At 32.8% G+C, this 21839-nt stretch overlaps 1 protein-coding gene across 1 annotated transcript in view; it reads right to left on the bottom strand.

Moving 5' to 3' along the window:
• The window catches only part of LOC129216635 (teneurin-m-like), a 210043-nt gene that overhangs the window by 61116 nt on the left and 127088 nt on the right, over positions 1–21839 (bottom strand). The window contains exons 21-23 of the mRNA XM_054850851.1: positions 19234–19947; positions 12160–12496; positions 396–661 (exon numbers count right to left, since the gene is read on the bottom strand). Of these exons, the coding sequence (XP_054706826.1) occupies positions 396–661; positions 12160–12496; positions 19234–19947 (1317 nt within the window). The remainder of the gene's footprint in view (positions 1–395; positions 662–12159; positions 12497–19233; positions 19948–21839) is intronic.

Below are 21839 nucleotides of genomic sequence, written 5' to 3'. Positions count from 1 at the left end.
CACTAAGTATAGAAAATAAATGTATGAGCAATTTGTTTAATGCCATCAAGTTTTTAAACTTGAGCTGGCGGTATTTCAATACTGAGTACATTTCCATACGTTATTGTTTGATAAGTTTAGAAATAAATTCCTGTCGCAAAAAAGTTACAAAAAGAGAAAGAGATGAGTAAGAAATATTAATGTACATACTGCTCGTACATGACTATGCACAGCACCATTTTAAAATTTGCAAGCTATATCAAGCATCCGTATTTTTTTACGCAGTACTGTTACTAGATAGGCAATAATGGTATTACTACTAGAATGCTCACAACTGTAATTAAAAGAATAAGTACGAAAACGCTACTGACAAATTTAGCTACAAAAATATGAATTTTGAATGGTAAGATGCTTACTTTGAACTTCCTCCCAACGCGAGTGATCCTACGGTTTCCATCCTTCCCATCAGCGTGGACGAAGTAGTGCCACTCCAAGTATTGGACATTGTCGTCACTGAAAGCCATGCGCATCCTAGACGGAACCGGAAACATCTCGCCAGAAACTGGACTCGAGCTGGACAAAACTGGATTGGGAACCGTTTCGACATCCACTTTGCTTGAGTCTCTCTGAATAACTGACAAGCTGCCATCTGGGTGTTGTGTAATTCGTTCTTCAGTGGAACCTGTAAAAAAAAGTGCGTGAGGAGTATGTATGTGGCAGAGAACGAAAACTGAGAAAGTTTTTAAATGTTTAAAACGAATCATGGGGAACCTATCGATGCAAAAACTTTGAATCCCTCAAAATTTACTAATTTTTCTGTATTTTGTACTTTAGTTTTAACATCATTTATTTCCCCTATGCATAATATGTATGCAGTGGACTCACTATCTTACGCGAGCTTTTCACACCTAACTTATCTTAGAGTTAATGAGAATTCTTTTCCAGCAACCCTTGATTATAGGATAAAAAGCGCAGTGGTTAGTATCAGCTTCGTAATTAGCTACTGAAGATTGGCTGTTTTTATACCCGAAAAATTGCGGGAATCACAAATATTATCAGTTATGATAAATAAGTCTAATGCACTAAGACAAACTACATGATAAGCATAAGTTCAGCTGTCCTCTGGCCACTTTCTTATTTTTCTTCTTGACATGCTGCCTGGTGCGTAGGCACTGTCAAAGCAATATCTACAACCTGAAAAGCTGCACAGCATACTATAGTTCTCCCCAACTATAGTAGTACATCATTGTCTTGCTCTCCTACTGATCATTGATTTTGCGCAATACTGTACAGTATTGTCTTGACACAGTATTGTCTTGAGCATTATTGATTTTTTATGAAATCAATCCTACAGAGCCTTATTCTTCAACCAATGTTACAAAAAAACATGAAAATATCTGATCATCCCCATGGAATGGTTTTAGTTAATGAAATAGCTCAATACCAAGCAAACATTAACTTTAAATAAATTAGATGAAAATAATGAATAAATGGTAAAATATTTCCCCTTCCTGTTATGGAAGATATTAAAGTTCTGCTTTGCAATACATGATTGTTTTCAAAACATAAAATAAATAAAATTTCTAATTGCAGAGAAACACTTTTATTGATAACTAAATTATTTGAATGATAAAAATTTCTCGATGCTTCATATCATCTCTATCTATAATGAACGTAATTATGTCTAAATCATATCTAAAGAACTTGAATATAAGTTCAGATTAGTATTTATGAGGGTTCTCTTTTTCCTTAAAGTGTTATTGCAACACATTCTAGAAAACTAATTAATTATGAGTAAAAATTTCGGGAATCGTCACTTCCGTCACAACTTAATTTTCAGACTACTTTTTTTTTTTTGCTTTTATGCTACATGAAATAGTGAAATCTTAGGAACAAATTTTACGGAGCCAATTTAAGTTTTATTTAGATTACAATTCATAATACTAACAATAAATGAATGAATATTTTTTTTGTTGAAATGAAAAAACTTTTTACAATGTTTACCCCTACAACTGCTCTCAATAAAGTTGAATAGATACCTTTGTGCTTGAAAAGTAAAATAAGAAATAACAAAGTACAATGGCACAATATTACAGATTACTGCAGACACGTGTTTCAGTGTTACAAGGAACTTCTTTTCCAAAGCAAAATAAGTGAGCTCATGGAGGAAAAGACATCCAACACAACATCTGTCAATCCTAACAAATCTTTTATCGGGTGTTCTGTCATACATCAGCTCACTTATTTTGCAGTGAAATAGGGTTCCTTGTAAACACGAAACATGTGTCTGCAGTAATCTGCAATATTGTGCAATTATAAGTTGCTATTTTTTATTTCACTGCTCACAATATTCAGAAGCACCGATAGATGGCACTGCAGGATCACCTGAAAATATCGCCTTTAAATGTGACGATTAAGTTCCAAGTAATACATGACAAAATACCAGTTATTTCCTTTTTTTCGTCTCTTTTCTTTGTAAAAGCCGAGAAAAGGATGAAAAATATACGGTGATTCGTCATCTCGGCAATCTATGGGATGGCATGTTTTTTTGGCGATGCATCCAACAATTTATCAAATTTTCTTGTCACTTAAGAGAAGATACGCAAAAAGAAATGAGAAGAGGTTGCTGAACACATTAGAAAATATGGTATTAAGATGAGTTTCTGTCAGAGGATTTAGAGTTGATGCTGTTTATTTTAAATTGTGATGTTGTTCTTTGAGGCAAAGTGAAAGTCGGGAAGAGTCGAATTTAATTGATTTTTGACTCGAGATCCGATGACTTTTTATTGTAAGCTTTCAGATTTTTTTTCTGTTTTACGGAACTACGTGGGGAAAACTAAAAACAATAGATTTCACAGTTCGAAAGTGGATAGAGCATAGCTTATTTTTTATCGATTCAAGTGAGCCCTTTTATTGCTACAAACTAGTATTGAGTTCAAAGAGTCTGTGCTTAAAAAATAGTACGTTTCATTAATTATGACGAGCCTTTTAAAACTAATTTTAAAGATAAAAATTACAACCAACATATCGCTCGTTTGGAAAAAGATTGCCACAATACGAAATTTTTTAATCTTCTTTTTTCGCGTAAAGATCTTCAACGGACGTTACCTTCTTTGAAAATAATGGCAGATTTTTTCCTCTAATAATTAACCACTGGAGAGCACAGCAAACTTACTTTTCTTAATGCAAATTGCCTGGAAGTGTTCAACTTCAAACGCTTCTTGTGTAAAATTTCATTTCTTCGTATTTTGGCACTCTTCTTCCAAATGCGATATATTTATTGCTAAATAGCTTCAAAATTCGATTTTAATGGTTGAAAGAAAAATTAGGGTGAATAATTTCTTCTGTGAAAATCTTTCATGAACCAGCAATTGAATTCTTAAATTTCAGAAACATATAAGAGTAATCTTTACTAATAATAAAACTGAAAGTCTCTCTGTCCGGAGGATGTCTGTAGGATGTCTGTAAGATGTCTCTCTGGATGTCTGTGACGCGCATAGCGCCTTGACCGTTCTGCCGATTTTCATGAAATTTGGCCCAAAGTTAATTTGTAGCACCTCGAAGCGAGTTTTCGAAAAATCGATGTGGTTCTTTTTCTATTACAATTTTAAGAACAAAAATGTTATAAGATGGACGAGTAATTTACGAAATTATCATAACGTGGAACCCGTAACATAGGCACAAGCCAATTGGAGAGATGCGAAATTATAATAACGTAGAACCGTAACATGGGTATAAGCCAATTGGCGAGAAAATTCACCATACATTATTTGTTACACAGGCGAACCAAAAGACCTTTCAATTTTTCTATTACGGGCAAAGTCGTGAGGGTACTACTAGTAAATAATAAAGAAGAGAAGAATATAGCCATTTTCAGAAGTCTTAGCAAGAAAGTAAACTTGTCATTCAGGAGTTAATGTTGGGGCACTTATGACCCATTTGACTGTTGCAGAAGCGTAAATAAATACAAGAAACTGATAGCAATGTATGTATGTATATCGCTGAAAGTGACAATCTCCCCCCCTTAGTATGTAACCTTAGGTTATAGCACACGGAAACAGTTCAAAAACACATTGAAATAAAATGTGAATCTAAAAATAAATATAAATTCTTTTAGCGTACTAATATGAGTACGTAAATAATTTAGTTAGCTTTTGGAAATCGTTTTACAAATGCCATAGGAGAGAAGAACTTGTAAAAAAAAAAAAAAAAACTTTTTTTCCTGAAAAAGACCTCACATGTAATTTGTACTCGATTCTACTTCAAAATAGACAAAAAAAAAAAAAGAAACAAAATTTGATTCTACTATATGGTTTGTTGTTAATTGTGTGTCAAACCTCCCTACTTTCCCCTAAATGTAAAAAGCGCAAACATTAACAAATATCTTAAGAATAGAACACCCTTAACCAGAGCTCAACCATGTACTTCTATGCAGAATATTTCAAGATGTTCTGAAGAAACTTAGTTGTTTTTTGTTTATTTTGGATATTTCGAACTCAAAATATGAAACTGAACTGGAATTGTCGAATTGAAAACGACAATGAAAATACAAAAACGCTCTTCAATATTAAATATTAGCTTCACTTATAATGTTTCAAATTTGAGGCACAAATAAGAACAGAAAAATCAAGCTTATATAAGTGAAAAGATTTCAAGCTAATTAGTGGAGCATATTTTGGGAAACTGCTTTTCATTGTTTCACCAAACGACGTAAACTTCTAAGGGCTTAACATCAAGACAAAGATGAAATATTCTTCATTGCTCTCAGAGATTGTTCTAAACTAGACTCAAAGGGATTGCAAATTGATATCAAGCCGTATCAAAGTAACAAGCCGAAAAAGATCACAAACACGCAATCCAAAGTAATGACGGAGCTGTGTTCTAAACTATCCCATTAAACCGAATGCTTTGTTTCCGCCCTAACGACCATTTTTTTTAAGCCTTTAGTCTACCGTTCAGAAGTTGTAATCCCTGACGTGAAAGTGAGGCATTCTAAAACTTGGAAGCTTTTGTTCTGACAACGATATCTTATGGTTCTTTGTTAGAATGAGGATTGGAAAGTTTTGTGTTGGAAAGATTTAGATTTCGGCTGAATAGATAGTAAATAAATCCACACTAGCAAAACTTTAAGTGCCAAAAGGGACTGTGCATTCTTGATTTAAATTGATAAGATGAATGCGTGAACTATCTTGAAGATCGTAACTGAATTGGATTTCTTCATTGACGCGATTCCAAATTGCACAATAATATTACGACCGAAATTAAATGCAGCACTAAATATGCAAATGGTGCTAATGTAATGTGTAGCATAAATGCTAAGAATTGTGTCATTTAGCACATGACAGTAAAAACATTTCAGGTGATGTAATATAGTTATTTTTTAAAAAAAGGGGGGATCATTTATAGCTCTGCATCAGATTTTTTGGGGGGTTGAAATGAAAAAAAAAGTGCCCCAACCAAGGAAAAGAACACCCAAACCAGTGAAAAAAAAAACAAAACTATTTTCTAGTATTTTTGGAAATGTAAAAGGTAAAAAAACGAGTTGTTCATTTACTTGGGAGTGTACTAGTAAGTCAACCATAACAAGTTTTCCAAACTGAGGGGGCTGAGGATTTTAATTTTTTTCCGGGACGCATTTTCAAAAAAAAAAAAAAAAAATAAATAAATAAATAAATAAATAAACAGTTTAGAATTAAAAAAAAAAAAAATCACTGATTTACCATCCATTTAACAAGCAAAATCATAACATAAATACTAAAAAAAAAAGATTTTTAAATATTTTTTTTTTAACATGGGGTTGCTTTAACTCACTATAACTCAAAATACTCTTGGTCAATTTTCAATTTTTTTTTCAAAAAATTATGCACGAATATCTAAGCTTTAATTTTTATTCGGCGAGTTAAAAAAATATTAATTCAATAAAATATAGAAAATAATTGAAGAAAAATTTCGACGAATTCGAAGATACTTTTTTAAACAAAATCATATTTTTTTTTGCAGTAAACGTTTTCTTCAAATTCGCCGAATGAAAATTAAAGTAAACTGTTTGAAAAAGATATGCTCCAAATTTCATTACTTTATCTTTGCCTGGCATTGGTTTATAAGAGTTTAAATGCAAAAAATCGGGAAAAATTGTATCATAGAGAAAAACGCGTTAAAAGTTTTAAAGTTAAATATGATATTAGTTACACACACATTTATGCAACAACAATAATTGTCTTTCGTTCTAAATAAGATAGAAACAAGAAAAAAAAAGTTACAAAATTTGACGATTTTTGTGTCCCGGACCCCCTTAACTAAGATTTTAAGTATGACTTTGACTTAAAAAACCGTTTTGAGCAGTAGTTTGTGTTTGCATAGGCGGAGTTCACTGCGGAACAATGGGCGGAGCAGTCGTACACTGTGGAAAGAGAACTCACTCGTTATCAATAGTTTTTTTTTTTTTTTCGTACAAAAGACAATTTATTTCTGTCGTCTAGCTCCTCACAAAACAAAGAAATAGGTTGGACATTTACTTCAAAAGGGACCAGCGCTTGGATCTGATGAGCACAAAACCAGACATTGAAACTTTATTTGACGCCCACCAAGCATAAAGCAGTCATTAAAATGATAAAAGAAAAAAAAAAAAAAAAAAAACTGAGTTTTCTTTTTTTTTTCTTTCAAATTTCAATTTCCAGCATTAACATTTCTTCCAAATTTCAATACAAAAAATAAAATATTTTCGTAAGAAATGCACTCTTGCTTTTGAAAAGTACGTCAATAATCTTAGTTATTTATTTTCTTCCAAATATCATCTCTGTTTGAAGAGAAAAAAACTTACAAAAAGGGTACACTTTCTCGATATTTACGTTGTTTCTTTGTAAGTCTAAGAGGGACTGGACAAAACTGCTGTGTTATTTGCATTTTATTAAAAATTGAAATTGAATACTTGACACATTTTCAGTTTCATCGATGCCCATTAGCGCCAACTTATGGTGTTTTTCAAGGATAGACAAAGGGTTGGTAGGGGGGGAGGGTAATCAACCTTTGGAGGGGGTTGATGGGTCAAAAGAGGTGAATGAAAATCAATGATTTGTTTTAAATTCGAAACAAGCCCATCATTTATGGTTGTCAATTACTCCCTACCCCTTTTGAGGCGCTGGGAAATTAATATACATGTCAGTTGGCGTGTTTTTGCTGTTGGCGCTATAATTTATATTGAGTAGAAACTTGCCACCCACCCTGGAAAATTTCGAAATGATGGACCTGATTCCAAACTCTATAAATTTGATTATTTGATCCAGCTAATAAATCTTTTGAATAGGGGAATTTTCGAGGCACTGTTCAAAATATCAAGAGACATAAACGAAAGTACTTATCATTATGTATGATATAGATGAAATTTGCATTTTCGGATTAATTTTTCTTTCCGAGATTATTATTATTATTTTTTTTTTCATTTCAAGCAGCTTTTAGTTCTTTTGGATAGAGTTGATTTTATTTTCTGTCCTTGATTTTTTTCACATTATGGGAATAACAGGAGTTGGAGGTGTATTTCGTGTGTTTCTGCCTTAGCCCTGGATATAGGGGGGTAACTTTCTGAAAATGTTATGTGTGTTTATTCTTTAGTTTTTACAGATTCAGCTACTGAACAACTCCGAGCAAAAATTCAACTCATCAGCTTTTCTGTCCACCTACAAGTCACATTTCTAACCTTTTCTTTCTGTTTGCCATAGCTGACGAGCGGCATCGAAACATCAGGGCCGATGTTGCAATTTTGCCTTGATCATCCCTTAACTTTTGCTGCAAATAAAACCAGCAATAGATTATGAATATTAGTCAGTCAAGGTCATCACTCTTCTGAAAGCCTGTCACGTTATCAAGTGATCCTCTGATGTAAGCGTGGGAAAAGAGTTAATTTAGTCTTAGCTTCTCGTTGCCACCAGTTATAAACGCATTGTCTGCAATGGCTTTTCTAGACGAGAAAGATCGCAAAAAACTGTATGAAACCATCGAGATACATGATGGTTATACTGTTTTATTAATACCAAAAGTTCTCAAAGTGGATGATGCTTTTGATTTAAACTTGCGTGTTCCTGTCGAGAAGGAAGCCGTTATCAATGCGAGCATAAAACTCGAAAAAAATGAAATAGCAGTCTTCTTTGATTACGAAATTAGGAAGCTTACTGCAGAGTTTGCACCTTCTGTTCACATTGTCGTGTGTGAATTTTACTGGAAGTCCACTTGTGTTCTTCGAAGCGTTTCGGAAAATGTATATCTAAATAAGTACAAAAAGTTCTCTACTAGAATAAGACATGAGTTGGATTGCTCGACCGTAGTTGCTATGTTAGCTACACTAAGAATTCCGTTTCTTTTCAAATTACCTTTTCAACTTCGTTATTGTTTTGATTGTAAAAGCGGCAGCGACTTGGCTGTTAGCAATCATGGGTGTCTTTTTGATGTTCACAAAACTGTGCTTATGGCAAGATCCGAGGTTTTCGTTTCCATGTTTAGAAACAAAACTGCAGATGTAAGGGAGAACATAATTGTTATTGATGATGTAGATCGAGAAACCATGGAAGTATTTTTGCGTTTTTTATACACTGACGAAGTTGAAAATATGACTGATCTGACACTGGAAAGAGTCCAATCTCTTTATGTCGTAGCTGGAAAGTATAGAGTGGTTAAGTTACAAATGAAATGTATTGACTTCTTACGTAACGTTATGGATGCTGACACAGTTTTTGACCTGATAGATTTCGCTCTTCTTCACGAAAGCAATCTTCTGAAGAAAGTAGAAGCATGTTATTTCTGAAAACTATGAGAGCCTGATGGAAACAAAGAGGTGGCTGAAACTAATGGGAACAAATACGGAATTCGCGAATGAGATTGTGCTATTTTCCATTGGAGAAAGAGTGAAATGTTAAAATTGCAAGGTAATTTTTTTTTTTGCAAATTCACCCACATTAACAACGCTGTTCCTAGATAAATGACCAATTTTCACATTTACATGAATTTTGAAATGTGTAATTGAGAAATCTAATAATAATTTATCATTCTTTATAATTTTCAGCGTATAATTCCTTTCTTTATATTGTCATTCTAAGTATTGTGGTTGCAAAAATTAAAATTGGTTTAGTCAGGGGTAGAAGTAGTCCTATATATCCTATATTTTCTATGTTTTCAAAAAAAGCATCAAAAGTGTCCTGTATTTCCTATATTTTTGCCAGTCGTCCTATATGTCCTATATTCCCATAGTTTGTCATAATGATTTATAGAAAATGACTATTGAAAAGCTTTAGGTTACTTGATTTGCACTTTATCTCACAAGTTGAGAAAAGATAATTCAAGAATGCTTAAAAACGAGACACATAAGTATTTTTTTTTTGAAATATCTGCCGGAACCTGCCTGTTTAAATTGTGTTGTAAGTGTCGAGTATTTTTGACAAAATTTAAAAATTGTTTTAAGAGAAAGCTTCATTTATCCATATTTGATGACAAGCTCTCCAAACTTTTGATAAAGCACTTTGTTAATGCATCTTCACTAACAACAAAATGTGGTGAAGATTCAGTCATTATTGACAAAAAAAATAAATAAATGAAAAGAAGATGTATTTAAAATATTTAAATGTAGGTAATTATGAAAAAAAAAGAAAGATAGAGAGAGATTAATATAAAAATGTTTGAGGAATGTGGATTTGATGTACTTGGCAAAAGATGAAATGAAGAAAAATGTTTGGCAAAAGCTTTTCCAAAGTATAAATATTCAATGATTGTAAATAGTTGTATTAAATGTAAATATATTTCAGATTGTTTAAATTTGTTTTAAAATATTTTTGTATATAAGTAAACTTATTTTCTTATTACATTATTCTTTCAGGAACAGGAAACTCATTCTAAGTATCATTTTTATTTGAGGTTTTTAAACTATATGCAGTATGATTCATTGAAATCATTGATAATAATTGATACAAAAATAATTAGAAAAAATAAACTATGTATTTTTTTATTTTTTCACATCGAAATCATTCATAAAATATGTCCTATATTTTTCGTGGAAAATGTCTTATATATTACAAGTCGACCACTTCTACCCCTGGTTCAGTTGAAAAAACAATCTTTGATAGACATTCTTAGCTATTAATGATAATATTAATGGTGTGTAAAATGAGAACTATGCGTGTGTGTGTGTGAATCATAAACTTGTCTTCATGGAATTAGTGCGTTGTGTTATAAACTTACCCAATAACGAATATTTAAAAGTTTTGTAATTTAGAATAACAGTTTTTGATTTTGTATTAAATTTTGCCCCATATATAGTTTTTTTTATGAATATTTTCTGATATCGTCCTTAATTTTGGAATTTGTATGCCTTTTGCGCTTTGAATTTTTAAATCAAGCTATTCATCATTTTATCTTCTACATGAAGAAAAATTATTAGATCTCTCAGACGCATTATGCCATATAACTCCATTTATTGTTTCTGTTTTATAACATTTTCAGCAAATTAGTACTAGTTTGATATTGCAAATACTAATTGTGCTAGTGTGCATTATGTTGTAGCCATTACCGCTTTAACACTGCGAACATCATAATTCATTTAAGTTTCAAGAAAGAATTCCTTCTTGCTGCTATAAATAGATAGTCACTGTGTAATGTGAAAAAAAGATGAATCATATAGTCATTTTTAGTTTTCTTTCACGAATTTAAATACACCGTGATAAAAACTTATAAGAAAGTAAGTTGATTTAATTTTTAAATTTATTTTTTATTATCTTTTAATTTCAAAAGCTCATGTGTTTCTTTACATCTATCGCATAAATCATAATTTCGCTTATTTTTGGTGTCTTATTAAGTTAATTTTAAGTTAAATCATGTTTGTCGTAGCGAATTAAAGATTGAATTTTATACTGTAATAGAAGAAATTTTCTTCAGTTTTACACGTATCTTAACAATATGCTCAGGGCCGTAACCAAAAAATAATTTCGGGGGGGGGGGAGTCTAAAAACTTTCATGCGGAGCTTTGCGCTATTTGTGCTAATGTCCAAGTCGTCGGGTTATCTATTATGAAAGCGTTTTAAGCAATTAATATACATATGAAAGACATTTGAGTTTTAGAACATTATTTTTTGGAAATTTTTAAATAAAAATGAACATTTAAATGTCAAACCGAACTTTTCGGGGGGGGGGCCCTAAGAACCCTCTGATACGGCCCTGAATATGGTTACTGTTTTTCTTTTATTACTTTTTCTGAAAACTTTATATCAATTGTTAAGTGGTAAAAAATGATGTTATTTTGATTTTTATAAAACAATAAGGAAAATATAATTGGTATTTGCTCTTAAGTTTTTAATGAAACGTAGGTGAGTGAATATTTTTTGACTTTCTGCGTTACATAAAAAATATTGTGTGCCTTAAATTTTTAACTTTCCATCGATACAATTGCTCAGTGAATATTGCAAATGTAAAATTGTTGGACTGATACTTACTGAAAACAGAAGCAGTTGAATATGGTTGAAACAGCGTCGTGACCAGACCTGTCATTTTTAGAGATCAGGAGAGCGCATTCCCCCCCCCCCTCTCCTAGTTTTGAGAATTTAATGTTTTTACATATAAGTGGGGGTTGTTCTGGTTGATTTAAGTATGATTAGCATTTCGTATACACTCAGACCCGTCATTTGAAGGTTCAAGGAGGGACTCTTCAAAAGGTGACCCCCAGGTTAGGGGAGGGGTCAATAAACGGTGGGAAAGGGGAGGCAATTTACCCCTCCTCAACCGTTTTTTAAAAAAAAGGTATTTTTCAAAAAAGTGGGAGTGGTTTTTGTTGTTTTCCGATAAAATTTGCATTGAGTATACTCTTTACCCCCCTCCCCCTCCCCCCTGGAGAATTCTACATGACAGGCTGATCGAGAACACCTGCTCATTCAGCATACCGATGACTTCAGTTAACTATGCCTATTGTCAAAAGGAAGTGTTTTTCTTGACTCGCTTATTATTTAAAGCATCAGCAGAAGAAACGAGTTGTCCAAAATCTTGCCTACAAATAGGGGAATAAGTTAACCGCTAACCCTACAACGTGCTACAAACCTAACATCTTTCTATTGCCTCCTGAATAGTTGCCAGTTGCCTAGCTTGCAGTTAGCTAGCTTTATAATTAAAGTCATCGCTATACTTTTAGACACTTAATCTGCCAAGCATTACCTATTTTAGTAGTGACATCAGATCCTTTGATGAGCAAAGACACGGGATCCTTGTCGTCACGAGTGATTGTTACAGATGCTCCCTTCAAACTAAGATTGTACGTCAGTCGGATAACCTGGCCGCTGGGTGTAACGGATTCCGTTAGTCTTCCGTACTCGTCGAAGTTGTAAATGTAAGAGCGTCCAGTGCTGTCCTCTTTGCTGCGAAGAAGTCCCGTGCTGCCGTGGTAGTCAAAGACTGTCTTGAAATTGGACGGAGTGGTAAAGCTCTGGAGCATCATCATGCGAGACATCTCGAGACGACACTTGCCTCCTTGTGTGTTCTCAATTGTGTTCACCTGGATCAATCAGACATGAAAGTAGTCAATGAATGCAAAGTATTAAAATATACACAAAACTAGATTTTTGCTCTTAAATAAAAAGGAAGTGTGAAATCTTGCTTTAAAAAGAAAAAACCCCCATAAAAACCCAATTATTCAGGTGCACATGACAGAATAGTTCTTAAAAATATTTCAAAATGTAATTTTGTGTAAAATAAGTTGTTAGTCTAGGTTAACCAGTGTCAGGGAATTAAATGCATAAAAGTTTTTAACTATGCGTATAACTCCAATTTTGAAAATAAACAAAAAAATAAAAAAATAAATAAATAAATAAAAATAAAACTGGAGTTATACATATCGTCGCCTCAGAGCAACACTAAGATATCTTAGTGTTATTTATGGGATTAGAGGTCTTACTGTCGCTCTGAGACGACGATATGTTTATTGGAGTTATTGATTGGAGTTATAATATGATTCCAGGGGTGATTATGTTCCGTATTTTACCGGATTTCCGGTATTTACATCTTGATTTCCGGTATCTTCAACTTCGAAAATACCAGAACCATCCTATATTTTCAGAAAAACCCACTTTTGTAAAATTTAGGTCGATGTTTAATGAAACGCCGAAAGTTCAAATTGAAGACGTTTCGTTTGGTATAAAGCGTAAGCTACCGTCATGTTTTGCAATCTCTATGGTAATTATTGAAGAAGAGCTGGGGTGGGAGATGGAATTAGGACTAGATAAGAAGAGGAAGAAGGGTTACTTGATATTTTTTCCCTTAATATTTTCTTTTCAAGATGACTAATAGCGTTTCTCTGTTGCATATCTTAATATGCAGATGATGTAACTAGGGTTGCCCATTCCCCCCGATTGCGATGGCACCCCTCAATTTTACCAAGCCCCCTTTTCTCTCAAGAATTGCCACCCACTAATAAAAAGACAAATTCTTCTAAATTAATTTCTCCAAAAGTTTCTGTGGTATAATCTGCTTCATGACCCCCCCCCCTCCCCTCCCGAAACAAACACATGAAAATCCTTGCTATAACTATATTATTAGATTAAATTGCTAAAATATTTATTCACCAAGATGGCCTATTACTTTTCTCTGTTGTAGATGCTTATGTAATAGGATTTACAGTCCCCCCTCCATTAAATGTTGAATTTAACGACTTATATATATCGAAAATATCGATATTTGGAGAGCGATATATCGTGACATTAAAATTCGGATGTCGCCTAGCCCTATTGCGCAGTGATCATAATACATTCTGCCCCTTTTGCCTCAAACTTATTTAATTCTGAAATATTTATGCACTTTTAGAAAATGAATGCAATAAATGGTTAAGGATTCAGATACAATGGATGAAAATAAAACATTCTTTGAAAAATTTTTAAAAATGAGAAAAATTAAAAGAATTTAATTCTCTTCATGCACATGGACATATTAAGTCCAATTAAAACTTCGAGTTTTAGCCCCAACAAATGATTATGTATATAAATATTGTGTCCATACACGTAATGTGTATATGTATGCCCATCAAAACACTTTTTCTTCTTCGAAAAAAGTTCAGGTATTTTTTCATGGAGGCACAATCACCCCTGATATATGTGTTACTTATTTCGCACAAAAGATAAAACTTCAAAAAAAAAAAAAAAAAAAAGTAATTAAGGTATACATAACACAGCAGTTCTTTATGTTAAAATTAAAAGAAATAGTGTTTTTTAGAATAGTTATTACTAAGATCATTCAGACATAAACGTAGTAAATGCATTAAAAGTCGGAAAATGTGCGTACAACTCCGACTTCGCTGGAAAACGATTATATAAAAATCATGTTATTCTGGTCTACGTAAGTAAGTAATTCTTAACAAGAAGTTATGTCCAGAACTACACAATCCTACCTTACAGTATACCAACATCGACTTTCTAGCATTTTTCCAATATTATCTTTATTGCTAAAATTGCAAATTATATCAAACAAACCTTTTTAACTTTGAATCTTTAACTTAACCTTAGAGTAAAATAATCAGTTGTCCAACGTTTTGAAGCACAAAAAATGCCAATTACAGTCGACCGGTGTTTCGGTGTTAAAAGAAACACCTTTTTCAATGCAAAGAAGTGTGAGCTTCTGGATGAAAAGTCTTCCGAGAAAAGCAACACGGTGGAACAGGTGACAATATAAATACCAAAAAAAATAGAAATTTAACAAAACAAAAAAGACAAAATGTGACCTGGAGCCGAAATTTATTATATAATTCCATCAGGAAAGAAACCGTTAAGTAATAAATTTCCAAGAAAACCCATAAACAATGCAAATAGTCCAAAAATGAAACCACTCTGAATAAATTAGCGGTAAATTTACTGACGGGAAAAACTATGTATGGAAGCGATGTAACAAATGGAGGATTGCAGAAAAAAACAGACTGAAGGATAAACAAATTGGAATTAGTTGATCACAAAACAAAATAATAAAGCAAAAAAATGAAAAAAAATAAAAGTAAGAAATGTACGACGTTTACATAAAAATAATAGAAAAACTAAACCAATTTTAATAAAGGAGTTCACACTGAAGAAAAATACGGAATTGCAGTAAGATCGTTAACTAAATTAGACCGGCTCCTCAGGATGTGGAAAGATTCCCAAAAATCAAGATCCAACAAATTGGAGCATTTTTGGATAATTTGATAAGAATTAAAATCAAAAGAGTGATTCGAATCCCAACAGTGTTGAGCAATACTGGATTTATTCAGCTGTTGTTTTTTCACATAGCTTTGATGTTCTTTTAAGCGAAATTTCAAAGAACGGCGGGTCTGCCCGATGTATCCGAGTTCACAATTGCAAACAATTTTATAAATGCCACAACAATTAAGAGGGTGAATAGAATCTTTAAGAGAAGAGAACGAAAGTTTATTAATGGGAGAAAACACCACTTGGAATTGGAATTGCTTCAGAGTCTTAGCAACCTGAAAATTAATACCAGGGAAGAAAGGTAGAACAACTAAATTCTTAGTGTTAAAAGTTCTATTAGGAACAATGTTTTGAGATTTTTTGCAAATTTTTTTATAAATGGAATCAACTAAGGTGGGTGGGGCTATCAACAGCAACAGTTAAGTTCCGCATTAAGAAGCTCAGGTGAAGAACGGTGAAACGATAATCTTTGGGAGGTAAGGAAACAGCAAAATGCTTGCGGTAAACCGTGGTTTCAAAGCCGGACTCAGTTCGACATCCAGTTCGAAAACATCCAGAAATAAAAGACTATTATTCTGTTCTTTTTCACAAGAGAATTGAATATGCGGATCAATGGAATTTAAAATCGACAAAACTTCATCAATATTAAGTTGATGGTGGTTCATCAGAACAAAACAGTCATCAACATAGCGAACATAGAACTGAAATTGTAGTTTCTGAAACAACTTGACCTCAAAGTAATGCATGTAAATATCACTAAGGATGGAGCTAAGTGGGTTTCCCATAGCCAGATCATCTGACATAGAATAAAATTTACCATTAAAAACAAAGGAACATTGCTTTAGACAAGTATGTGTATTTGATTTTTCAATAATTTTTGTTTCATTTCTTGAAACCAAAAATTGAGAATACATTTCGAATCTAAATTTTTTTCATTTTTCGGTGACCAAAAAAATAACTTTTCGGGAAGGCAATAATGTAAAATTATTTGAGTTGTTCAAAAATACTACTATAATAGCTAAAACAAAAATAAATCTTTTCTATACATGTCCTTAATCCAGAACTTTTCCGAACACAGTTTGTATTAAATCCTCCTTAAGATTAATATCTATCCCAAACTTCAGTTTCCCCGTAGGCGCTAATGTTAAGGTTTTTTAAACTGTTCAAAACTGAAGGAAATACTGTTCAAATCAAAAAGATCTTATTTACACTTGTACTTCATCAAAAGATTTTTTCAACAAAGTTTGTTTGAAGCTAATCTGCTTTCAAGTTTGTGATTTATAATTGTCTTAAATTTTACCGTAGGCACTGTTGTTCAGTCTTTCTGAACTGTTCCAAATTGAAAAAAAAAAAAAAAACATATGAAAAAGATCTTTTTTATCCACGTTCTTGATCAAAAGCTTTTTTTTCAACAAAGTTCATTTAAAGTAAATTCTCCTTTAAGATTTTTATTTCTCTAAATTTCCCCGTATGTGCTAATGTTAAGTTTTTCGAGCTGTTTGAAATTGTACTAACAATTATTCAAATCAAAAGTGAAATATGTGAATGAGGTGTCCTCGCCGAAATCTTTCGAAAAAAAAAATTGTTTGTTCAAATCGGACTATTCACCCAAAAGTTATTAGGGGGGGGGGTAGACAGACCGACAGACATTTTTCTCCATCTCAATACCCTACTTTCTAATATTCAATTTTACGATATTTATTAATTATTTCACTTCTTTTTGACTTTTTTTTGTTTTTAGCGATATTTTAAAAATGCATTAAGCCTTCTTTCATGTTTTTTCATCTTTCTTTTATTTTTACGGGAAAGTAAGCTAAGAATTAAATAAACGATACAGAGTATATCTGAAGGTAGAGATAAATGCCCAATACAATATGTTCCTTACAATATATACCATCTAATTTATCATTCTATAAATGCAGCAATAACTTCTGGCGAAGGATTCTTTTCAAAGAGAAATTGATAACATTTAAAGTGAAATGTCAGCAAAAGCTGTCATTTTTACGTTTATAAAAATGGAGAAATTGAAAAGTCAAAATACTCATATCTGATTAATTTATGTGGATTTTAATCTTCTTTTGAAGCTAAATGTACAATTGAGAAGGCTCGGAGATTAGAATTATTTTCTGAAATAGTAATTAAATGGCAACAAAACTATCTCTGTGCACTGTAGTATTTTGGCGTGAATCATTTCTGCCAATGTAATAATTTAGCTTTAACCCCGCTTTTTGCTAATGTAGTAATGTAGTGTTTTTCTGTAAGGTTAATAATTTTTGATGCTAATTTAGATCGAATCTGTTTTGCCAATGTACTTACTAATCTAACTTGAACCCCTTAGGTTAAGAAGGAATTAAATTTCTCAAAATAAATTTTAACGAATACAAATCAGGTCTTTTACGAAGAGCACTGGATAATTAATGTATTATTTCCTTTCGTACAACGACTTTTTACATATTTTAAAATCACATACGGGTATCCGATGATATTGTGAGGCCTCTGCCCAATTTCATGACTCAAAGCCTAAATTTGAAGGAAACCCCAAAGAAAGAAGCATTTGTTTTCATAGATACAAGGTGCTTTCATAAAAGTAAAAATGCTAAGGAAATTGTCCAGAATTTTAGAAGTTTTACTTAATGGCTCCTACGTCATAAGGTATAAATTTTACTAAAAGAAGTGTCACCATAATTGAACCGTTTATTTCAAAAACCAATCAAAAGACATTTTTTTTTTGAAAATTGAGTTATAAGTGACATGTTAAGGGGTAAATACACATTTTAGTACAGATATACATCAAGAACGGTGCTTTTATAGGAAGAAGACAGCACTTGAAGTTTCGGTGTTAGCGCAGAAACCAGCTAAACGACGTCACTAATGTAATAATATTATTAGTTATTGCTAAATAATTAAGTACTGTTCTTAACTAACAATCTCTTTTTTGTTACAAAATCCAACAAAAACTGAGAGCTAAGCTATGAAAACAGACTTGAACAACTTGTTTATTACAAAAATCAATCAAATGCGAAAGTTTTATTTATTGTTATTTATTTTTTTAATTTTTTGACTCGAAGATAAATAATTTTTTTTGTCGTTAAAGTTGCCAAATGAAGAGAAAATTAATCAAAATTTAAATAAGATACAGTAACTCGCTAAACAGTGTTTTTTTTTTGTTTTTGCTTTTCTCGAAACAAATTAGTCATTTGACTGACTTTTGAAATAAACGGTACAAGTATTGACTATAACGTTTAATTTCCCACTTTAGTTTCTTCATTACCCCTTGAAAATGAATGGCGCAATTTCCGAACCTTTGTCCAAAGAATACAAAACATCCATAAATTAAACAGTCATAACTTGATCTCTGATATAAAATATAAACTTAATCGAGCACAAATTGAAGCTACTACGTTTCAGAAAACCCTTTTGAGACTTCCTAGCAGGAGCTACCCCCACTTGTGTTGAATCTTCTCCTTTTACAGACCAAAGTAGTAAAGCATCAATCAAGCAACACACCTGAAGCTTATTTAACCAGTTTTCCAAAGGAACAGTTTTGGTCCACATTTTAGTGGTACTCAGCGACGCCGCGATTGAAGGTCACTGTGACCTTCGAAAAATTCAGTTTCATTCGGCGAAATTGTCATTATTCGAAGAAATTTGAAGCTTCATTCGACCAATCTATCACCATTCAGAAAAAAAGAGTTCTATTCTGGAGACTGAGAATTTCCGCCTTCCCAAAAATTTAAAGTTAGGGCGACCCTGGTAGTACTACACGTTCTCTGCTTGAAATTAAATGTCGCATGAGTCAGTTTTCTTAACTGAAAGTTCTTGCATTAATTTTCGGGAGGACCACAAGTTACAGGAGTAATCTCATGGTATAGATACACGATAAATAAAAACATAGATTTTATTTCGACTTTTAAGCTATTCATAATTTTAAAATAGAGAATTAGTAATACTTGTAACGGAGCTAACGCAGAATGAGAAATAAACACCATAGAGAACTGAAACACCGATCCATATCTCAATATTAGCTAGTTTGTTTCTCAAGTAATAAAAAGAGTAAAAATTGTACCTGGTTATTGTAATCCCTGAGAATGTAGATCTTATTTCCAGCAGCATCTGTAACTGTACTTAGTTTTCCAAAGCTGGTATTAACATTGTAAGAAAACGTATACACATCTTTCCCACTAATGGTATTTCTCGTGGCCACATGCTGTCCGTGTCTGTTGAACACGTAAATCTCTTGAGACTCCGGCGAGTGAATCTCGTATTCACTAAGCTCGTTCAGTCGTGGCAATGAAGCCGTCACAGATCTTATCCTGAGATTCCCTTGATCACATATGTGCAAAAGACCATCTGGCGAAACAGCAATGGCCGATATCGTGCTCAACTTAGTCGTTGCAGCCAGAACGTGTTCTTCGTCAAAGCAGGAACATGATTCCTCCAAGCAGCTGCATTTAGACTCGGATCCAGCGAACCTGGAGATGACCCTTCCATCGCTGCCAACAACTCGAACCCGATTGACGGTTTGGGAATCGCTTTCTGCGATGTAGAGGTCTCCGTTGGGTGCAAAGGCGATTCCTTGAGGACTTTCTAGGTACACGTCCGTCGCGAGGTCGCTTTTGTCTCGGTTATTGCCGGATTGGGAAGGACACTGGAGAGATCGGCCAGCAATGACTTTGAGACGGTTGTCTGGAGTGACTCGCAGGACAAGATGGTCGTCTAAGATGTGCAATGAGCCGTCTAATGGGTTTATGGATAATTCGGTTGGCCATCTAAGATTTACCTAAAATTTGTAAGGGAACTCTTTTAATACGACAAAATAGATAGCGGTAAAAGTAAAATACTGATGATTTAAGTCACAAAACATCGTATTGTATTTTAATGATACGCGTAAAGGATAAATTTTTTTTAAGCATGGAATTTAAGTCTTTAAAAAGTATACATGTAGTGTCAATTCCAGTATCATGAGATGGATATAAGAAATCAACGTTTGAAAGGACGAAACATTTTCACACTTATAGATTAGATAGCAAGAAGCTTGATCTTAGACAATGTATCATTTATGTTTGTATTGAAAGGGGAGAACTTCCTTTACATCCCAACTATACTGAAATTAACAAAGCGCAGACCAGCACTCCTCATTCTTATTTTAACAAATGGAATCGTTTAATCCTTTTGGATGGAACTCTTCTTATAAGATACAAATGTATCTTACTTCGTTATTTTCTTGAATATATACAATCAGACAGTAGAAATGATTATTTACAAGATATTTATTATTTGCGGCACATTTGCAACATTATTATTAACAGTAAATGGACCCAGAACACAGACTACGCCTTTTGGGTAAAAGTGACAAACTTATTTTATTACATTTGTTTCGTTATTTTCAGCGTGTCTAAAGTCCGTCGAAAAAGTAATTTTTTTCAACATGATGGTTACTTACAGTACATCCTCATATAAATAATAGCCGAACCCGCGTGTTTCAACAATGAAACTCGCGCCACGGCATGATAATCTGGTAATATGTTATGGCAATGTTTAACATGCTGGGAAAGGCTTTATTGTGACAAGGCTGAACTCGATCCGATAAGTTAACTGTTTTACTGGTAAGATTGTGTCATTGCAGGGGAATGAAGAAACGAAAAAAAACGATAAACAATGAACGATACCTGCTGGAGTTTATTTGTTACAGTTTCAACTATCAAAATATCACCCAACAGGCAATGGCTTCGTTCAAATGCAGAAGCAATTTTCACCCGTCATACCTTGACGGCGACTTTCTAGTTCATAAAATAATTATTTACACCAAGCATCAGAAAACATAAAAAAGTTGTGGATTGGAAGAAGTAAACTCAATTAGTTTACTTCCTATTTCGAGGTGAACGACTTGTTTTATTGTTTCTGGAAAAAAATTACGTTTATTTTACTCTTACATTTTTTCTACTATTCACAGAGCTCTTTTGTTATGATTTTATTAAATTTTTTGTAGTTTTTAGTAAATAGCTTATGATACAAAAAGTAAAAAATGAAATTTTGGTTAATTTTTTAGTGTTTTATTGCATTAGTAATTTTTTATTCATGATATTTTTTTTCTCGCATGAAAATGTAAAATATGTTTTTTTAAGGATACCCTAATACATTATATGAACTAACTTTTAATGAACGGACATTTAATTTACCTTCAATGTGTATTTGCTACAGGAAAGTCGGTATAATTTGCAATTTGTTAAAGACAAGATTCTGAATTAGAGTTAAGTGCCACTTTTACGTGGTACGCTAAAACGTAGAAAACATCATCATAAAACAAACTATTTTTTGTAGCATGCTTGTCAAAAAGGTTCACTTTTGTTCTTCAAATTCCTTAGTGCAATGTTACATAGTACTCAGGGTCCTAAGTACCGACTACTTAGTGTGTTTTATCAGTTTGATGGGGTCCTGAGTATTGCTAAGTACATAGACATAGAGTACATAGACAACTACAGTTTGTAAGAAATGAATATAGAGTTTTGATTAATTTTAAGTTTTAAGATAAGGTTTAAAAATTTCTTGCTAAAAGTATGGCTTCAAACATTCATCTGTATTAGTTGCACAGAAAAGTAGAATGTGTGCAGTAGGCTTCAGCAGTTAAGAGTTTTTAACCACTTTAAGCGAACTTATGCTTCAAATCCGTTT

The sequence above is a fragment of the Uloborus diversus genome, chromosome 2 (assembly GCF_026930045.1).
Source record: "Uloborus diversus isolate 005 chromosome 2, Udiv.v.3.1, whole genome shotgun sequence".
Classification (NCBI taxonomy): domain Eukaryota; kingdom Metazoa; phylum Arthropoda; class Arachnida; order Araneae; family Uloboridae; genus Uloborus; species Uloborus diversus.
This window is presented reverse-complemented; position numbering and strand designations above follow the sequence as displayed.